Source organism: Pelodiscus sinensis, chromosome 12 (genome assembly GCF_052426305.1).
Source record: "Pelodiscus sinensis isolate ZL-2025 chromosome 12, ASM5242630v1, whole genome shotgun sequence".
In the NCBI taxonomy this organism is placed as follows: Eukaryota; Metazoa; Chordata; order Testudines; family Trionychidae; genus Pelodiscus; species Pelodiscus sinensis.
Genome location: NC_143063.1, coordinates 12,496,933 through 12,514,500, shown reverse-complemented (window position 1 = coordinate 12,514,500; position 17,568 = coordinate 12,496,933). Strand labels below are relative to the sequence as shown.

Here is a 17,568-nt window from a genome sequence, read left to right as displayed (position 1 = left end):
CTTTCCTTTTTACACTTCATTTGACAGACTTTATGTTCCTTTCTATTTTTCTCACTAGGATTTAATTTCCACTTTTTAAACAATGCCTATTTATCTCTCACTGCTTTTTTCACTTGGTTATTAAGCTAGGATGGTATTGTCTTGGTTCTCTTACTTTTTTTTAAATTTGGGAGTAAATATTTAAGTTGAGCCTCTATTATACTATCTTTGAAAAGTTTCCTTGCGGCTTACAGGGATTTCACTCTGTAGCTTTTAATATCTGTTTAACTAACCTCATTTTAGTAGCTCCCCTTTCTGAATTGAATTCCATGGTCTTGAGCTGCTGCGGTGTTTTCCACCCCCACAGGGATGTTAAATTTAATGATATTACAATCACTATTTCCATGTGGTCCAGCTATATTCACCTCTTGGACCAGATCCTTAGTTCCACATAGGACTAAATCAAGAATTGACCCTTCTGAATAGAATAGCAACGATCAGAAATCACATGGGCACAACTGTGTCCAAAACAGCCATTTTTACTTATATGCAAGGCTTGTCTACACACACTGCGGACTGGACTGGTTTTTGGCAGTTTCTAAAAACACAGACCACAGTGAGCACCACTAGAGGGCTCACAAATAATTTAAAGGGATGTTACCTTATTTTCTTGAATATTACATATTGTCACTCAAGGATGGTATACTGCCAAATCCTACTGTGCTAGTCATTTTCATTATGATTTCTTTGCTGCTGTGGCAGATCTGGATGTCTGATAGGGCTTCTTGGCCCAGCCTCTTCCATTTGCTATTGCAGCTAAGTTATAAATTAAGCTGATTCAAGATTGAAAAAAAAAGCATGTTCAGAAACACACAATCAAAACTGTCTGTTCACCTCAGCCACGTTTGATCCCCTTATTACTCTCTATTATATACTTTATTTTGTTCAGAAATATTTGGGAAAGAGCTTGCCTTTATTCAAATATGATGGTATTCAATATAGAGAATTATATTCACTATTCATGTATTCCCTCTGCTATCCAATTAAGGAGAAACAATGACATGGGGTGTCAGTAAGACATCAGGAACCATGAACAATTTGCTAATTATCCATAAACTGAAAATTAGTTATAATAACTTCTCTGTTGACACAGAGGGTATGTCTACACTACATGGCTCCGTTGACGGAGCCAAGTAGATGAGCTTTGTAGACAAGCTTTGTAGACATAGCAAAATGAAGCGGCGATTTAAATAATCGCCGCTTCATTTACATCAAATTGGCTGCCGCACTGTGCCGATCAGCTGTTTGTTGGCTCAGCACGGTAGTCTGGATGCTCGGCGGTCGACATCAAAAGTCTTTGTCGACCGCCCCGTTATGCCTTGTGGGATGAGGTTTACGGGGGCGGTCGACAAAGGCTTTTGATGTCGACCGCCAAGCATCCAGACTACCGCGCTGAGCCGATAAACAGCTGATCGGCACAGCGCAGCAGCCATTTTGATGTAAATGAAGCGGTGATTATTTAAATCGCCGCTTCATTTTGCTATGTCTACAAAGCTCATCTACATGGCTCCGTCGACTGAGCTATGTAGCGTAGACATACCCTTAGTTTACTAATAGGTCAGCAGATGCCAGAATTCAACATATTGCAAAGGTGAAAATTTTATTTTCATTCATTCATACACTTAAATGAACACACTCTATTTAAAATCTTTTTGATGCTCTTACAGGCTGTAATCACTCACATAATCAACACACTGATGTCACAGTAAGATTCAGTAATGGGCTAGAATGAAGCAGGGAGAAGATCAAAAATAATAATTCACCATATGCCAGGACATCTGGAAAATTACAAAAAAAGTGAAAAGAAAAAGTGACTATTAAAAAATTTAAATTTTCTTTCCATTATGAAAGGCTTTCTTTGAAGTGAATTATATTTAAACTCAATGATAAAATGCATACAGGCCTACAGTACAGGCTTCATGTAGTGATTAATGAATGAAATACAGATTTCTGTTTAGAGACAGAAATGCAACTTACATCCCATCCCATGCATTCTGATCCAGAGCTATGCTGAACAATATTCCAATGGCTAAAAACATTACAGAGACTAGCATCAAAATATTTTTAAGTCTGCTTTAATTATAGCTCCTTTTGTGGAAAGCAAGTTTCCAAACACAATATACTGGATAATTTACCCACTGAAAAATAAATCATGTCTGTTTATAACAACTGTTAACAAAATCAGGTGCACAATATGATTTCAAATTGCTATAGAGTCAAACATTAGTCCTTTAATTGCACTTAGCATTTAGAAGCCCCATATGATACAACAACAAAGTCAAAAATAAAACAAAAAAACTATTAAAAATAAGACCAGCCAAACTGTCAGTAGGTATGCAGGTCACCTTGTCCACCACAGATACTCATTCAAGTGCTTAGTAAAAATAACTAATGATTCGGGGCCCAACTTGAGAACCCTTGATGGAACTTGATATTCAAAGAGTGGCATTTATTTTCAGAAAATCAGGCCCATTTAAGGTGTCCAGCTGGACACCCAAAATCAAGACACACCCGCCACAATAGTCACTTTGTGCTAGAGAGACCAAGATTTTCCAAACCAGCATAATATTCTATGTGTCTGTAAAAGTTTCTCTAAAGAACATTGTCTTTTTCAGTCACCAGCTAATGCTGGCAACATACTTTGAAAATATAAAGTATTAGATAAAGGCTATGAAATATCATCAAGTGCTTTGGACTTGCTTTTGTCCAGCTGTCCTGTGCAGTTTAAGTAACCTCTGGCATTAGCTGTACTTACAGCGCTCCAGCAAATTAGATGGTTTGTTTCAGGATCTTCCACCAGTGTCCACAGTTTAGTCAGGAATGCTGGCACATTACTGGAGTATCCATCCATTGCCAGGGAACTGGGTGAATCTTGCATAGTTTTTCAATGTTTCTGTTACACTAACTCCATCTTTTCCAATATGCCTGTCTCACTGTGTTTGTGGGTCACAGGGAAACTGAACGATTTAGTTTCATTCAGGTCCAGCTGAGAGCAGGCCCCCCCATTGAGTCACATCAACAGTGCTGTTTGCACTCTTAAAAACTCAGCACAATGCAACTGCATCACCAGCCCCAGGGAACAATGCACAGAACTAAAATGCATGCAGCTGATTGCACGATGCTGTGAATAAACATGCAGTGTCATGCAAAGAGAACACACGCTTACACCTTAGGCTGAGAGGTTAACAAATCAGTAGAATGAATTAAACCACATCTGGGCAACATGTTTTCAGGGTGCCAGGAAGAAGAGACACTAGAGAGTGAAGATACTGAGGCCATGTCTACACTGGTGGATGTTACATGCTGGCAGTTACAGCTCTGCTCACAGAGCGCAGCAGCAAAAACATGATTGGGTGCTCACACTGTCAGCCCCCAGAGCATTAGCGTGACCACACTTGTGGCACTTTCAGTACCTTTGGAAGCAGTGCATTCTGGGCAGCTATCCCATAGAGCACCTCTTCCTCTTCTGCCATAGAGGTTTGTGGGGAGGCACAGAGCATCCTGGGTCTTGTTCCAATGCCCTATGGGACATCACTTGGAACCCCAGCAACCCCTGTGCTTCCATCTGCATTTGGAGCCATCTTTCAATAGCTTCTGTGCTGCACGCTCTGCATCCTTGGTCTGCAGGAATGGATCCCCAGCTGCTGATGGGTCTCAATAGCATCTCACGAATGGCAGTCAGAGTTATTTCTGAAGCTGCAAAGTGAGGAGGAGGAGTCTGAGCAGTGTTCATATGACACGAGGTTTCTTGTATCATTCACGGAAGTGCTGAGCACAGTGGAACGCTGCTTTTGAGCTTGGGAAACAAGCAGTGAGTGGTGGGATCACATCATCATGCAAGCAGTGGCTGCATACTTTTGGATGAGGAACGTCATTTTCATGGGACTGTGTGCTGATCTCGCTCCCACCCTGCAGCACAAGGATACATGAATGAGAGCTGCCCTGCCAGTGGAGATGCACATAGCGACCGCACTGTGGAAGCTGGCTACTGCAGACAGCTCTATGCAGAGCACATACGCTCTATACTTCTTGGAGCCAGTATGGACACCAGGAAAGTTACAGAGGTGGGGGCTGATTTACTGCACAGTAACTTGCCAGTGTAGACTTGGCCTGAGTTTAAACATTAGTTAGGAGACTCCTTGTTTTGAATGTTGGCAGGCACAGATGGGCAAAATCAAGGCTGGTTTTAAATGTGCCAAGCCTTAATCAGGCTGCATAAAATCAATTCCTGTATCCCACAGTTCAGCAAGCTTTGGATGAGCAGCTCTAGTTTAGGTGAAAATAGATAGGTCCCAAATGCCACAGTCTACTATTACTATTATTCTGGGTGTTTCACCCTGTGCTAGTTCTGAGCAGCTGGATTTATTTTGTCCACACTTTGGAGCCCTAACTCATGTGAGTATTCTCATTGGCTTCCATTGGACAATTTGTTGCTCACCAGGATAAAAGCACCACAATCTTGCCCTTTATTTTCTGCCTTAACACAGTGTACAAAAAGTTGTTTTCTGGGGACTTGATGACAATGTAATCAGAGCCCAGGACCATTTCAAACCAAACAAGCTTTAAAAATCTCTCACCAGGAATCTCTGACACATTTGACTGATAAACACACACAGCAGCTCACATGTAAGTGAGAAGTAACTATCATTCTCTTGTGAATAAAGTGACAAAATGAGTGTCATTAGCAATAGTTTCAGGGGGTGGCCGAGTTAGTCTGTACAGGATAAACTTAAAAAACAACAAATAGTCTGGTAGCACTTAAAAAGGTTTATCTCCAACCTTTTTAAGCACAAGACCACTTTTTGAATTTAAGTGCAATCCAAGATCTACCTCAAACCCAAATATTCTTTCCCCTGCCTCCTTTGTGCCCCTTCTCCAAGGCCCTGCCCCTGCTCACTCCATCCTCCCTCACTTTTACCAGACTGGGGCAGAGGGGTGGAGTGCAGGCTCTGGTCTTGGATTAAGGAATTTAGAGTGTGAGAGGGGCTCTGAGATGAGCATGGGGCAAGCAGTTGAAGTGCCGGAGGGGGTTCTAGGTGCAGGCTCTGGGAGGGTATTTGGATATTGGGGTGCTCATAGTTAGGGTGGGGCTTGGGGTGCAGGAAGGGGTTCATGACTGGGGTAGGAGTTTGGGATGTGGGCACCAGCTGGGCCCTGCTTACCTCAGGTGACTCCTGGGTGGCGGTGCAGTGGGGCTAAGGCAGGCTCACCCCTGTCCTGGCCCTGCACCACTCCCAAAAGCAGCCAGCAAACTCCATCCCAAATCCTGCTGTGTCCCCTCTCTGCTCTGTGGAGATAGGATACAGAGTGGGAGGGGGGCACTTTAACATCAGTGCCCCCTTCTTTGCCTCTCCTGCCCTGCACAGAAAGCAGAGGTTCCAACACAAAGGGCAGGAGATGCACAGCAGTCTGTGCGGGGGCAGCTTAAGTGGTAACCTCTTGGCCATACCCGTTAGGATCCCCCACCAGAGGCTCCAAGATCTACTAGTAAATCCCGATCTACTGGTTAGTGATCACTGTTATAGACTAACAAAACATATAGATCAGTGTTTCTTAAACTTTTTAAGACCGAGGAACACCAAACAATTTTTTTTTTTTTATGGAGGAACACCAAGGATTTTTTGTTGAGCACCAAAAAAAAAAAAAAAAGTCGGGGGAGGGGAGAGAGTTGGGGAAAGGAAATGTTATTGAGAAAAAAAAGGATCGGGATAAAGTTATTGAGCAAAAAAAAAAGTCGCCTTTAAGGGCGACCATTTTGAATTCTGTTGTTTTCCACGGCACACCTCCAACTGTGTGCCACGGAACGCAGTTTAAGAAACACTGATATAGATGGTATCATGAGCTTTCATGGCTGAAGAAGTGGGCTGTGCCCATGAAAGTTCATGATCCCATCTACATGTTTTGTTAGTCTATAAAGTGTTACCAGACCATTTGTTGTTTTTTAAGATTAGCAATAGTGCTTTTCCAAAGGGATGCCAGTGGGGTAATGAAGGCACAGGTAGCCTGAAAATGGTTCTCTTTGAGGTCTTTGCATGAGATACTTCATATCATCATCTGGAAATTGCATTTCAGTGAAAGGAAAAGGCAGCTCAGCGAGGAAAATTAATGAGGCAATTCATTACTAATTTAAGGAATTTTTCCCTGCCTTTATTTTACATTAGAAATTCAGGTCTAGGCTAGGGGTGGTAAGTATCGGTTAACTGATTCGTCGAGTAACCTCAAGAATTCTCATGGGTTAGTCAACTAGTCTATAGTCCCTGGGGTGGGGCCAGCAGCCAGTGCCCTCCAGCTTACTCCTGAGGAGCCCCCTGCCACTCCGCAGCAGTGCAGGGTGCCAGGCGGAACCTGGTCTGCGACAGGAGCCAGTTTAAAAAGCAGCTTCCCTCGTGGACCAGCTGTCTGTCACCCTGTGCTGCTACCTCTGATAAAGAGGCAGTAGCGCAGGGTGGCACCAGTCCCTGTCTAGTAGGGGGTCTGAGCTCCAGGACCCGGTACAAGCTGGAACGGAGCAGGGCTGCCTGCCCACCCAACTCCTAAAACACTTTAAATGCAGAGCTGCAGCAGGGGTAGGTCCCAGACCCGTTTCAAGCCAGGACTGAGCTGGACTGCTGGCCAGCCTGCTAAAAAATTTACTGGCAAGTGTGGGGGGCGGGGGGAATGCGTGTAGTCTATAGTATTAACCTGTACGTTTTTGCTTATTGGTTAATCGGCTAGCCGACTACACTGTTACATCCCTAGTCTGGGCTAGGATGGAAGGCTTGCTGAATGGTGGACTAGTGAAGTCTCAGCATAAAAGCCAAGACAGGAAATAATAAGATGAGAACTGGGTTGTTGGTTATACTGTTTAAAAACTCTTTGGATTTTGTACATATTTGCTAGAACCTATTTAACTTAACCTACTCATTAACATTTTGGATAAATACAGCCTCTGTAAAAGATTCAACATCTTCACCCCTTCATTTGAGATGTTGTACGGCACCTAATGCTACATGGCTCCAACCTGGTTGTTCTGTGGGTACTCATCATATCCCTGAGGTCCTCCAAGAAAAGCCAGAAAGAGCAAATGTGACATTCCTGGTGTTTCCGAGTTAAATAAATAATTTTTAAAAAAGCAGGGGAAAACCTATACATACCATGCTTTCTTTATATGTTATAAACAAAAAAGCACTAGTCTGTGACTTTTAAAACTCTGCAGATTATCTAAGTGTAGCGGTGTATCTAGACTACATATTTTTTTTTGAAAAAAGTTGCCTTTTTTTTTCGAAAAAACCTCCCCTGAGTCTAGACTGCTGCTGCATTCTTTCAAAAGTAAATCGAAAGAACGCGGCAGTTCTTTCGACCGCAGAAAATCTCGTTTTACAAGGAAGAATGCCTTTTTTCGTTCTTTTGAAAGTGCTCTTTCGAAAAAAGGCGCTATGAAATGCAAACTGTGCTTTTTCAAAAGAGAGCATCCAGACTGCCTGAGTGCTCTCTTTCAAAAAAGCGGCTTGCATTTTTGAAAGTACTGGTTGTAGTCTAGACGCTCTTTTTTGAAAGAGTCTTGCAGTCCAGATGTAGCCTAAATGCACAGTTTCTTGAGCAAAACATGGGAAATTGTGCTTTCTACAGCAGCTGGGTTGAGGTGGAAGACAGATTCCTGTGTGTGTCTGAATGCGAGGGTGTAAGTAATATGGAGGCAACAGAAAGGGCATGCTTTTTCCATCCTGCTTGGAAACATATGTCTGTAATGTGAAATTTTTAGCAGTTACATGTTTATACACGGGTGATGGGATGGGGCAGAAGCAACTCTGCAGGAGTTGTTAGGCATGGAGAACTGGCTTTTAAGCTGGCTCCCCGTCCATACCCTTACTCTCTCCCACCCCTCCAATGCTGCCTCTGTATCAGAGGCAGCAGAGCAGGGGCAGGAGGCACAGGTGGGAGCTGCTGCTCATGGGATTTTAAACTTTTCAGCTGGATCCGCATGAGCACCAGCTCCCATGGAACTGCCTCTGCCCTTCCCCCTGTGCTGCTGCCTTTGTATCACAGGCAGCAACCTGAAGGAAGAGGGGCAGGCAGCTCCACAGGGGCCAGTGTTCACAGGGAGCCTGCTTAAATGCTAGCTCTGGCTCTCGCCTCCCACCCCCGCACCCAGCAGTGCCAGGGGTTGGGTCTGTGTGTACCTATGAAGGTTAACCAATGAGCCCAGATTCATTGGTTAACCATTTACACCAGTGGTCTCCAACCTTTTTACACCCAAGATCACTTTTTAAGTCTCAGAAGAGGCGAAGATCTACTGCCCCGCCCCTTCCTTGAAGCCCCGCCTACATTACATGAGGAAATCTAATGTAAATGTACTGCGCAGGTGTGCAGTTCAGAGAGGGCTCAAGAGCTACTCTTAGAGCCCCTGAGATCTACCGGTAGATCGCGATCTACTGGTTGGTGACCACGGATTTACACTTTTATGTTATCACATCCCTAGTAAGGGATGTTGGTTTTGGTGCATTACCCTAAAATCCCCAGAATTCCATTCACTTGGAATCTGTGTATCCACATGTTTTTTCTAAACTGGCTTCAAATCAGAACAGATGCATCACTGAATTACTATCGGTTTCCAGGGGTAAGGTTCTTTGATGAGCTTGAGAGTGTATTGTTTCAGTCTGGTACAGCGTATAAGGAAGGTATCTACTACCTCCTGGCTAACTACACAGAAACAATGAATCTCTGTTAGATTGACACACTTCCTTGCCAGGTCTATTAGCGAGGAGTTCAAATCATCTGAGGGGGTGGTCTTGAGCACCAGCCTGTTTAAGGTCCTGCTGTAACAGCTGGTGACAAACCTAATCTGGTTCACCATGTACGTAAAAGTGTTCAGCTGTAAAGTATCCACAGGTATGCTGGGTTTTAGGATTCTTGGTATCTTCCAGGCAGGGACTGTGTGATCAAACTCTAGTTCTACACGGAGTTGAGGATGCTTCTGGCTCACAGCAGCCCACAGCTCTTCAGAGATGACTGGAATATATTTGTCTAAGCGCTCACAGAAAATATTTAAGTGTGTGAAAGTCCCTCTCTCGGGCTTGATCAGTTCTGCAAACACATCATTAGACAGGCTGGCATAGTAGACTCCCAAGGTAGACAATTCAGGGCATACTTTCAGAACCTCTCTGATGGTTTCTGGCTTCACATTGCAAACCAAAGTGTGGTTGTTGATGAACAAGCTGCGCAGGTTTGGGCTGCTGTTGGCTATGAGTCCAACAAGCCCATCATCAAGGGTGAATGGCATTCTCCGGAAATCAATATGCTGAAGATCTATTTGATTTTCTCTCTGGCAAATATTTTGTATGCTCTGCAGGATGTCCTGGCCAGAATAGAAATAAGGGTTCTCCCCTTTGCACACAATGCATAGCTTCTGCAGCTTGTGGTTCTGCCTGGCCAACATGTCTAGAACATGGGTGACATTCTTCCGATTTATTTCCTTGGATTGATCAAACACAATCGTCAGGTGTTTTATCTGGCTCAGAAATTGGTGTAAACTCTGTAGCATACCCTCCTCATTCTCCAAAACACAACTGGAAAAGCATTATGAACACAGTTAGTTGTTTCACTGGAGCTGTAGTAAGTGAACACAATGTCTGTATTTTACTTAGAATCACTGTCTATTATTATTTATCTTCTCTGCTGCCTTAGAAGTTGGTTGTCACTTAATGATTAGGAGGCAGTGTGATTTAGAACAGGGATTTTCAAACTCTGGGTCACAGCTGGTAGAGGCAAGCCGCTAGCTGACTGCAAGATACTTTCACCTGTATCTGTAGAGACATGGGTAAACAAAGCATCTTGAAGCCAGCTAGCAGCTTACCCTTACAAGCCACTGATTTAGAGAAGACCTGGGTTTAACTCCCAAGCCTGCCATTGACTTGCTATGTGATGCTGGACAATGATTCTCATGATTTGTGCCTCTTTTTCCCCACCCAATTCTGATCTGTCTTGTCTATTTACATTATAATTCCTTGAGGACAAGACTCTCTGTAGGTTTTTTATGGCACAATAGAGCCCCAAGTTCTGGCTGGTCCGGTAAGTGCTACTATAATACAAACAACAGTTAGCTATTGGAATCTGTCACTATGTACAACCTGGCTGGGTTGATTTAGTTGGAATTGGTCCTGCCTAGAGCAGGGGGCTGGACTTGATGACCTTCTGAGGTCTCTTCCAGTTCTATGATTCTATAGGAGATAGGTTCTGGTCCCATGGAGCTTACATTCAAACTCCCTTTTCCCTCTGTCTCATGCACTAGAGCTCAGACCGTTAGCTTAAGAAGTGCCAAATAATCATTCCAGCGACCTTGGCTGAAGCTTTCTTTTTGCTCCTGAATGTGGCCTACTGGTTCGAGCACAGGACTGGAATTCAGGAGACCTGCACGGTATTCCTAACTCTGCTTGCTCTATGGCCCAGAGCAAGTCTCTTCCCCTCTCTAAAATGTGGATAAAGAAACTGTCTTTCTTTGTAAATGCCATGAGATCCATGGACGAAAAGTGCTATAATATAAAAGCTAGATATTATGATCTAGTCCTTTCCTTGACTTATGATTCTGAATGCTTTCTTTTATAAAAACAACAAAAGTTTAACCCTATTTTCTCTACTACATACACAGCCATTATTTGTATGAGGTACTGTTACTTGTATAGTTTCATAGAAAATAAAGCCACAGGGGACCATTGTGACCACATAGTCCAGTGGCTCTCAAACTTTCCAGACTACTGTGTCCCTTTCTAGAGTCTGACTTATCTTATGAACCCCCAAGTTACACCTCACTTCAAATATTACTTATTTACAAAAATCAGACAAAAATACACATCACAGCACACTAGTACTCAACAATGGATGACTCTCTCATTTTTACCATATAATTATAATAAATTGGAATATAATAATTATATATAATAATTACATATATATATATTGTACTTATATCTCAATCTGCAATATATAGAGCATTATAAGCAAGCAGGGGTGCTGGAAGTTTTTATAGTGGAGCGGCTGAGAGCCATTAAACCGGAGGCAGGCAAGGTATGGCTTGCGGGCCATATCCTGCCCACCAAACCTTTTAATCCAGCCCATGACCTGCCCCTGTGGCAGGGAGCAGTGCCACTCAAAGCAGCTGGTTGCTCCTTGTGGCCCTCTGCACAGCATCACATGCTGCCCTGCTCCCAGCAAAATCTCTCAACCAGCCAACAGGAGCTATGAGATTTTGCTGGGGGAGGGGAGAATAGTGGCAGGGCGCAAAGCCTCCCACTACAGTGCAGAGAGCCACATGGAAAGAGTGGTCTGGGGCTGCTGGCAGGCAGGGAAGCCTGCTTGAGAATGCTGCTTAGATAATGGCTCCTGGCCAGAGCCTCCCTCTGGCACCCTACCCCAACTCCCTTCCAGACCCTGAACTCCCTCCTTCTCACCTTCTCTGAGCCAGAATCCTCTCTTGCACCCTTGTCCCTTCCCCAAATTTGCACTCCAATGCCCTACTCTAGGTCATAACCACCTCCTTCACCCAAACCCCCTCCCAGAACCACTCCTTCTCCTGCACCCCAGTTCCTTATCTGAAGCTCCCTTCTGCACCCAACCTACATCCCAGACCCTGCACTCCCTACATAGGAAAGTACGGCCCTTGACCACTTACCAAAATTTTGGAGTACCCCCTCCTATCAAAATTATTGCCCACTCCTGTAAAACTGTAAATCTGAATACAATGGAAACAACTTCAACGCCCTACTTTCAGCACTTACATAAAATAAGTCATCCTTTGTCTGAAATTTGTACTGACTTTGCTAATGCTTTTTACTTAGCCTGTTGTAAAATTAGGCAAATACCAAGATGAACTGATGTATCCTGCATGCCCCCAGAGGTATACATACCCCTGGTTGAGTACCGCTGATCTAATCTGAGCTGTATAACAGGCCACAGGATTTCTCTGAATTAATTCCTGATTGAACTAGGGTTGCCAGATGGTTTCAACAAAAATACTGGACACACTTGACATTACATCACAATCTACATTACATCTGATTTAGAAAATACCAGACATTTATATTTTTCAATTTGTTTCCCGAACAGCAAGCGCTAATACTGGACTGTCCGGTTCAAAACCGGACATCTGGCAACCCTAGACTGAACTAGAGTAGATCTTTTAGAAAAACATCTAATGTTGATTTTAAAATTGCTAGTGCTGAAGAATCCACCACCCCGCTTGGTAAGTTGTTTGAATAGTTTATAAGTATTCACATTTATAGGCAATAATCAGCAATGATCTTTTTGAATGAAGGACGGTGCTTTAAGATAATTAAGTTGTACTGCTAGATGTATACAAGATGCTCTGTGCTTGACTGTACAGACACCTTCAAACAGTAGAAACTATCTCCTCTCACCTGATCTCTGTGAAATGCCACACAGAACTAGTAGAAACAGCTGAGGCCCAATGTTTGCACACTTGAAAGACTGTGTATCTATCTCGGAGAGACAGGTAGTAAAATATATGGATGAGGATTTCTTCTGGGATGTAGTTCCAAAATTCTGATGTTGGAGCATTCATCTTTCTTATCCAGCAAGCTTCAGCAACAAGAACCACCTTCCAGACTGCAAATAATTCCCTAGACTCCCTGTTGCAGAAAAAGGAAACGCATCAACTCATCTCTAGTTTGATATCAGGGTCAGAATTCTTTCTTAAATTTTGAACATTTCCACCAAAATTTTGACATTTGTAAAATGAAACAAAATAAATATCCAGGTGGCAAAGTTTGTAGATACAACATTACTCAAGATATCTAAGTCCAAAGCAGACAGTGAAGAGTTATAAAGAGATTTCAGAAAACTGGGTGACTAGGGAACAAAATGGCAGATGAAATTCAGTGTTGATAAATAGAAAGTAATGCACACTGGAAAACAATCACAACTATACATACAAAATGATGGCTTCTGAATTAGTTGCTAATTCTCAAGAAAGAGCTCATAGGAGACTATGGATAGTTCTCAATGTGCAGTGGCAGTGGGAAAAAAATCTAACAATATTAAGAACCACTAGGAAAGGGATGGACAGACAGATAAGGCAACAGAAAATATCACGATGCCACTATATAAATCCATGGTATACCCACATCTTGAATACTGCATGCAATTTTGGTCACCCCATCTCAAAAAAGACAAACTTGGTCCTGCCATGGAGGCAGGGGACTGGACTCAATGACGTCTCAAGGTCCCTTCCAGTCCCAGTATTCTATGATTCTATGAAACTTGAAATGGTATGGAGAAGACCAACGAAAATGATTAGAGGGATAGAATATCTTCCATATGAGGAGAGATTAAAAAGACAGGACTGCTCAGCTTAGAAAAGAGATAACTGAAGGGGGACATGACAGAGGTCTACAAAATCATAAACGGTGTGGACAAAAAGTGTTATGTACCCCTTCATAACAGATGACCCAGGGATCACCCAATTAAAAGGCAGCAGCTTTAAAACACACAAAAGGAATGCTGTCAAGTATCAGAGGGGTAGCCGTGTTAGTCTGAATCTGCAAAAGCGACGAGGAGTCCTGTGGCACCTTATAGACTAACTGAAGTGTAGGAGCATAAGCTTTCGTGGGCAAAGACCCACTTCGTCAGATGCATGTCAGGAATGCTGTAAAGTTAAAAAACAATTAGATAAATTCATGGAGGATAGGCCCATCAATGATCAACATGATCAAGAATGCAAACCATGATGTGGATGTCCCTAAATTTCTGACTTCCAGAAGCTGGCTCTGGATGACAGAGGATGGATCACTCCATAGGGAATGGCCAGAACTGGGCAATTTATGAAGCTTCTGGCACTGATCACTGTTGCAAAACAGGATGCTGGCCTACATGGATCATTGTTCTGACCCAATATGGCCATTCTTATGTTCTTAAGCACACAAAAAAGGGAAGTTTAGACAAACTTGGCCTATTTCCTTCTTCACCACTCCATTTTTAGATCAAACATAGAAACTGGTTGAATTTTTTTGTGAATTCCAAATTTCAAAATTCTGGAAAAAAGTGAAGCATTTTAAAATGTGATTTTTTTCTTCATTGCCATTTTTAGCCCTAAAAGTTCAAAAACCAGAGAAATGTCCTAATACCTATATTTTTAAAAAATCTTGTAATATTTAAGCCACTCATGAGGCCAAACTCATGATTTTTCAATGTTTGAGTATGGCAATACCGTAGCAGCCATGTGATCTTGTTAGGTATATCATCTGCCTCTCACCCCATTTCTGACTGCTCAGCTATGCATTTTTCAGGTATTTAAAGCGTGTCACAAACAGGAGGGAGAAAAATTGTTCTCCTTGTCCTCTGAGGATAGGACAAGAAGCAGTGGGCTTAAACTACAGCAAGGGAGGTTTAAGTTGGACATTAGGAAAAACTTCCTAATTGTCAGGGTGGTTAAACACTGGAATAAGTTGCCAAGGGAGGTTGGGGAATCTCCATCTCTGGAGATATTTAAGAGCAGGTTAAATAGACATCTATCAGGGATGGTCTAAACCAATGTTTCCCAAATGGTGTTCCGCAGAACCCCGGGGTTCCGCAAAGTGAAAATAAGGGTTCCACTTGAAAATTCCATTACAATAACATTTCATTTTTTAAAATAATAATTAATATTTAAGCATTTATGAATTTTATTGAAAATTTTATTTTCATTTGTGTTTGCCACGATAAGTGTCCCTTTGTAATGCCAGCTTAGCCAGAGAGTGGGGACAATGATAACACTACTCAGCGTTGCGCGCAGTCAGTCAGTCAGTGGTGCGTTCGCCTGCTAGATACCACTGTAAATCCCCGTACTCACTCTCAGGAAGTGTGGATCATGTGGGACTGAATACGAATATACTAGCGCCGTGTCGGGCAAATTTGAAGCCTCAGCTGTCAAACCAGTTGCTTGCATGGTAATTACGCAGCAACAAAAACGAAATACAGAAATTGACTGAATGCCACACCAGATATGCGAATCCAACTTTCTAGTATTAAACCAAATATAAAAAGAATTTGCCAAGAAAAGAATAAAAAACATTCTTTGCATTGAAAACTGCCAATATAATGCATATTAGTTTTTTAGCTTTATTTTTTGTACACATTAAATGTGATTTTTGTTTTTAAATATGTGCAATTAAACTGAATGTTGATCTCATGACCTTGTTTAGCATTTGTTTATTATTAACCTTACTTATTTGTGGTCTACTTTTTCAGCTCTGTATATAAGACTTATTAGGGGTTCCACAAAATTCTTTTAAGTTTAAAAGGGTTCCATGGACAAATAAAATTGAGAAACACAGGTCTAGACAGTAATGTGTCCTGCCATGAGGGCAGCAAACTGCACTCCATGACCTCTTGAGGTCCCTTCCAGTTCTAGTGTTCTATGATTCCTTCATCCTGCCAGTCTAGGAGATGCCTTTTTGCTTTGTTTCCTGCACATTCTGGTTGGCTGTGTCTAGACTGGCCAGTTTTTCCAGAAAATCAGCCGCTTTTCCAGAAAAACTTGCCAGCTGTCTACACTGGCCGCTTGAATTTCCGCAAAAGCACTGACTTCCTACTGTAAGAAATCAGTGTTTTTTGTGGAAATACTATTCTGCTCCAGTTCGGGAAAAAGTCCCTTTTGCGCAAAACTTTTGTGCAAAAGGGCCAGTGTAAACAGCTCAGATTTGTTTTGCGCAAAAAACCCCCGATCGCGAAAATGGCGATCGGGGCTTTTTTGCGGAAAAACGCGTCTAGATTGGCCACGGACGCTTTTCTGCAAAAAGTGCTTTTGTGGAAAAGCGTCCATGCCAATCTAGACGTTCTTTTCCGAAAATGCTTTTAGCAGAAAACTTTTCCGTTAAAAGCATTTCCAGAAAATCTTGCCAGTCTAGATGTAGCTGCTGTGTCTAGACTAGCCAGTTTTTCCGGAAAATCAGCCACTTTTCCGGAAAAACTTGCCAGCTATCTACACTGGCCGCTTGAATTTCCGCAAAAACACTGACAATCTCGTGTAAGATTATCAGTGTTCTTGCAGAAATGCTATGCTGCTCCCGTTCAGGCAAAAGTCCTTTTGCGTAAAACTTTTGCACAAAAGGGCTGGTGTAGTCAGCCCAGATTTGTTTTCCGCAAAAAACCCCCGATCCGTGAAAAGCATTTCTGGAAAATCATGCCCCTCTAGACGTAGCCTCTTAGTGTATCCCCTCTCACAATGCCTGGCACGGCGCCCCCTCCGCTCGCCTACTTTACCTCAGATTTAAGCATTTTATGAACGGGATCTCCAGCCCTAGAGGTTTTCAAGTCCCATCCTGAGCAAGCCCTGGCTGGGATGAGTCAGCCTGTGGGTCCTGCCCTGGGCAGGAAGCTGGGCTCCAGGACTCCGGAGGCCTCCCCCGCCCCAGGACTCTAGGGCTGTCTGAGTATTTCAGCACCAGACTGCGCCTCCCCCGTCACAGCTGCTGTGACTTTACCGTGAGCGGCGGTTTCTTAGGGCCCCGCGGCTGCCCGCGAGCTCGACGTGCACCAGGCGCTCAGACAGCAAGGGCGGGATCGTGGGGGGCGGGGCTGGCCACACGGCCGCGCGCTCACTTTCCGTTAATTGCTCGGCCTGGCCAATTTGCATTTGCCCCGCCCCCACGGGCGACCTCACCCCGCTTGCCGAGAAGGGAGCCGGCACCTGTTTGTCCGCGCTCGCTGCGGCGGGCTGCCCCACCTGGCAGAGCCGCGAGCGGCCCGGCCAATCAAAGGGAGCAGCGGGGCTCGGCTGAGCTACCGCGTCACGCAGCCGCGCGCCTCCGCCCCAGCGCCCCGCCCGCGGCGACGCGGCTAGCTCGTCCGCTTGCAGCACGGCGCCGCCTTTCCGAGGGGGAGGGCTCACCGGGAGGAAATCCCGTGTTCCGCGGAGTCCGAGCCGGGCGGCGGCCGACGCTGTCCCAGTCCCGCCCCCGGCTCTCCCCACGCCCGGGATAAGCCTGCGGCCGGAAGCCAGAGCGAAGACTTCCCCCTTGACAAGGAAAGTTGCCGGATCGGCCTGCCCCGCAGCCGTCCCGTGATGAGGAGCTCGGTGGAGCCGGGTCCTCCAGCCAAAGCAGCTTAAGTTGTTGTCTCATCCACTTGGGCCTGGCCCTGTCTGGAACGTGCCTCAGTTTCCCCTTCGGAAAGGCGGTAGTTATTCAGTACATCCCTGTCACCTAGAGCGCTGCTGGCTGAGCTCCCTTTTCCCAGGAGCTGCCTAACCTCTAGCTCGGTTCCCGACCTGAGGTACCGGTACCCCCCCCAGGGGGCACGGGGAATATTTGGTAAATAACTAGATTATTCTAATTGAAATATTCCAAAAGTAGCAGTGTTAATGAAAAGTGGATTCTAGAGTCTAGAATTTATTTCCTTTCATATTGAATAGGGGGTACAGAAAGGTTTACTAAAAGCCAAGGGGGGGCGGTATGGGGACTGAAAAAGGTTGGGAACCCCTGCCCTAGCTGAACTTACAGGATGTTGCACAGGCAGTTTTTAGACCTGAGGTCCTGCTGCGTTGTGGCCTTCACAATGATA

The 17,568-nt window shown here is 44.1% G+C and overlaps 2 protein-coding genes across 4 annotated transcripts in view; both read right to left on the bottom strand.

Moving 5' to 3' along the window:
- HSF4 (heat shock transcription factor 4) overlaps positions 1-2,917 on the bottom strand; it is a 69,222-nt gene extending 66,305 nt beyond the window's left edge. The window contains exon 1 of the mRNA XM_089781439.1: positions 2,795-2,917. Coding sequence (XP_089637565.1) covers positions 2,795-2,917 — 123 coding nt within the window. The remainder of the gene's footprint in view (positions 1-2,794) is intronic.
- Positions 2,918-2,922: 5 nt separating this feature from the next.
- On the bottom strand, positions 2,923-17,367 carry FBXL8 (F-box and leucine rich repeat protein 8). 3 transcript variants are annotated; one of them, XM_075940349.2, is made up of 3 exons: positions 16,898-17,367; positions 12,429-12,659; positions 2,923-9,584 (listed from the first exon to the last, which is right to left on the bottom strand). In XM_075940349.2, the coding sequence occupies exons 2-3, from the start codon at positions 12,590-12,592 to the stop codon at positions 8,609-8,611; spliced, it is 1,140 nt and encodes a 379-aa protein (XP_075796464.2). In that variant the 5' UTR covers positions 12,593-12,659; positions 16,898-17,367; the 3' UTR covers positions 2,923-8,608. The 3 variants fall into 3 exon arrangements, with proteins under 3 accessions (XP_075796464.2, XP_075796465.2, XP_075796461.2); XM_075940350.2 differs by lacking the exon at positions 16,898-17,367 and adding an exon at positions 16,270-16,475; XM_075940346.2 differs by lacking the exon at positions 16,898-17,367 and adding an exon at positions 16,491-16,863 and having other exon boundaries at positions 2,924-9,584.
- Between the last annotated feature and the right edge of the window lie 201 nt (positions 17,368-17,568).

What these genes read in the sequence shown, in the direction of transcription:
- FBXL8 (XM_075940346.2), bottom strand. Translation starts at nt 16,642, where the DNA reads ATGCAAATTGGCCAGGCCGAGCAATTAACGGAAAGTGAGCGCGCGGCC. An exon ending in CTAAGAAACCGCCGCTCACG is followed by an intron (nt 12,660 to 16,490) that starts GTAAAGTCACAG and finishes TTTCTGCAACAG; the next exon opens with GGAGTCTAGGGAATTATTTG. An exon ending in TGGCATTTCACAGAGATCAG is followed by an intron (nt 9,585 to 12,428) that starts GTGAGAGGAGAT and finishes ATGCTTTTCCAG; the next exon opens with TTGTGTTTTGGAGAATGAGG.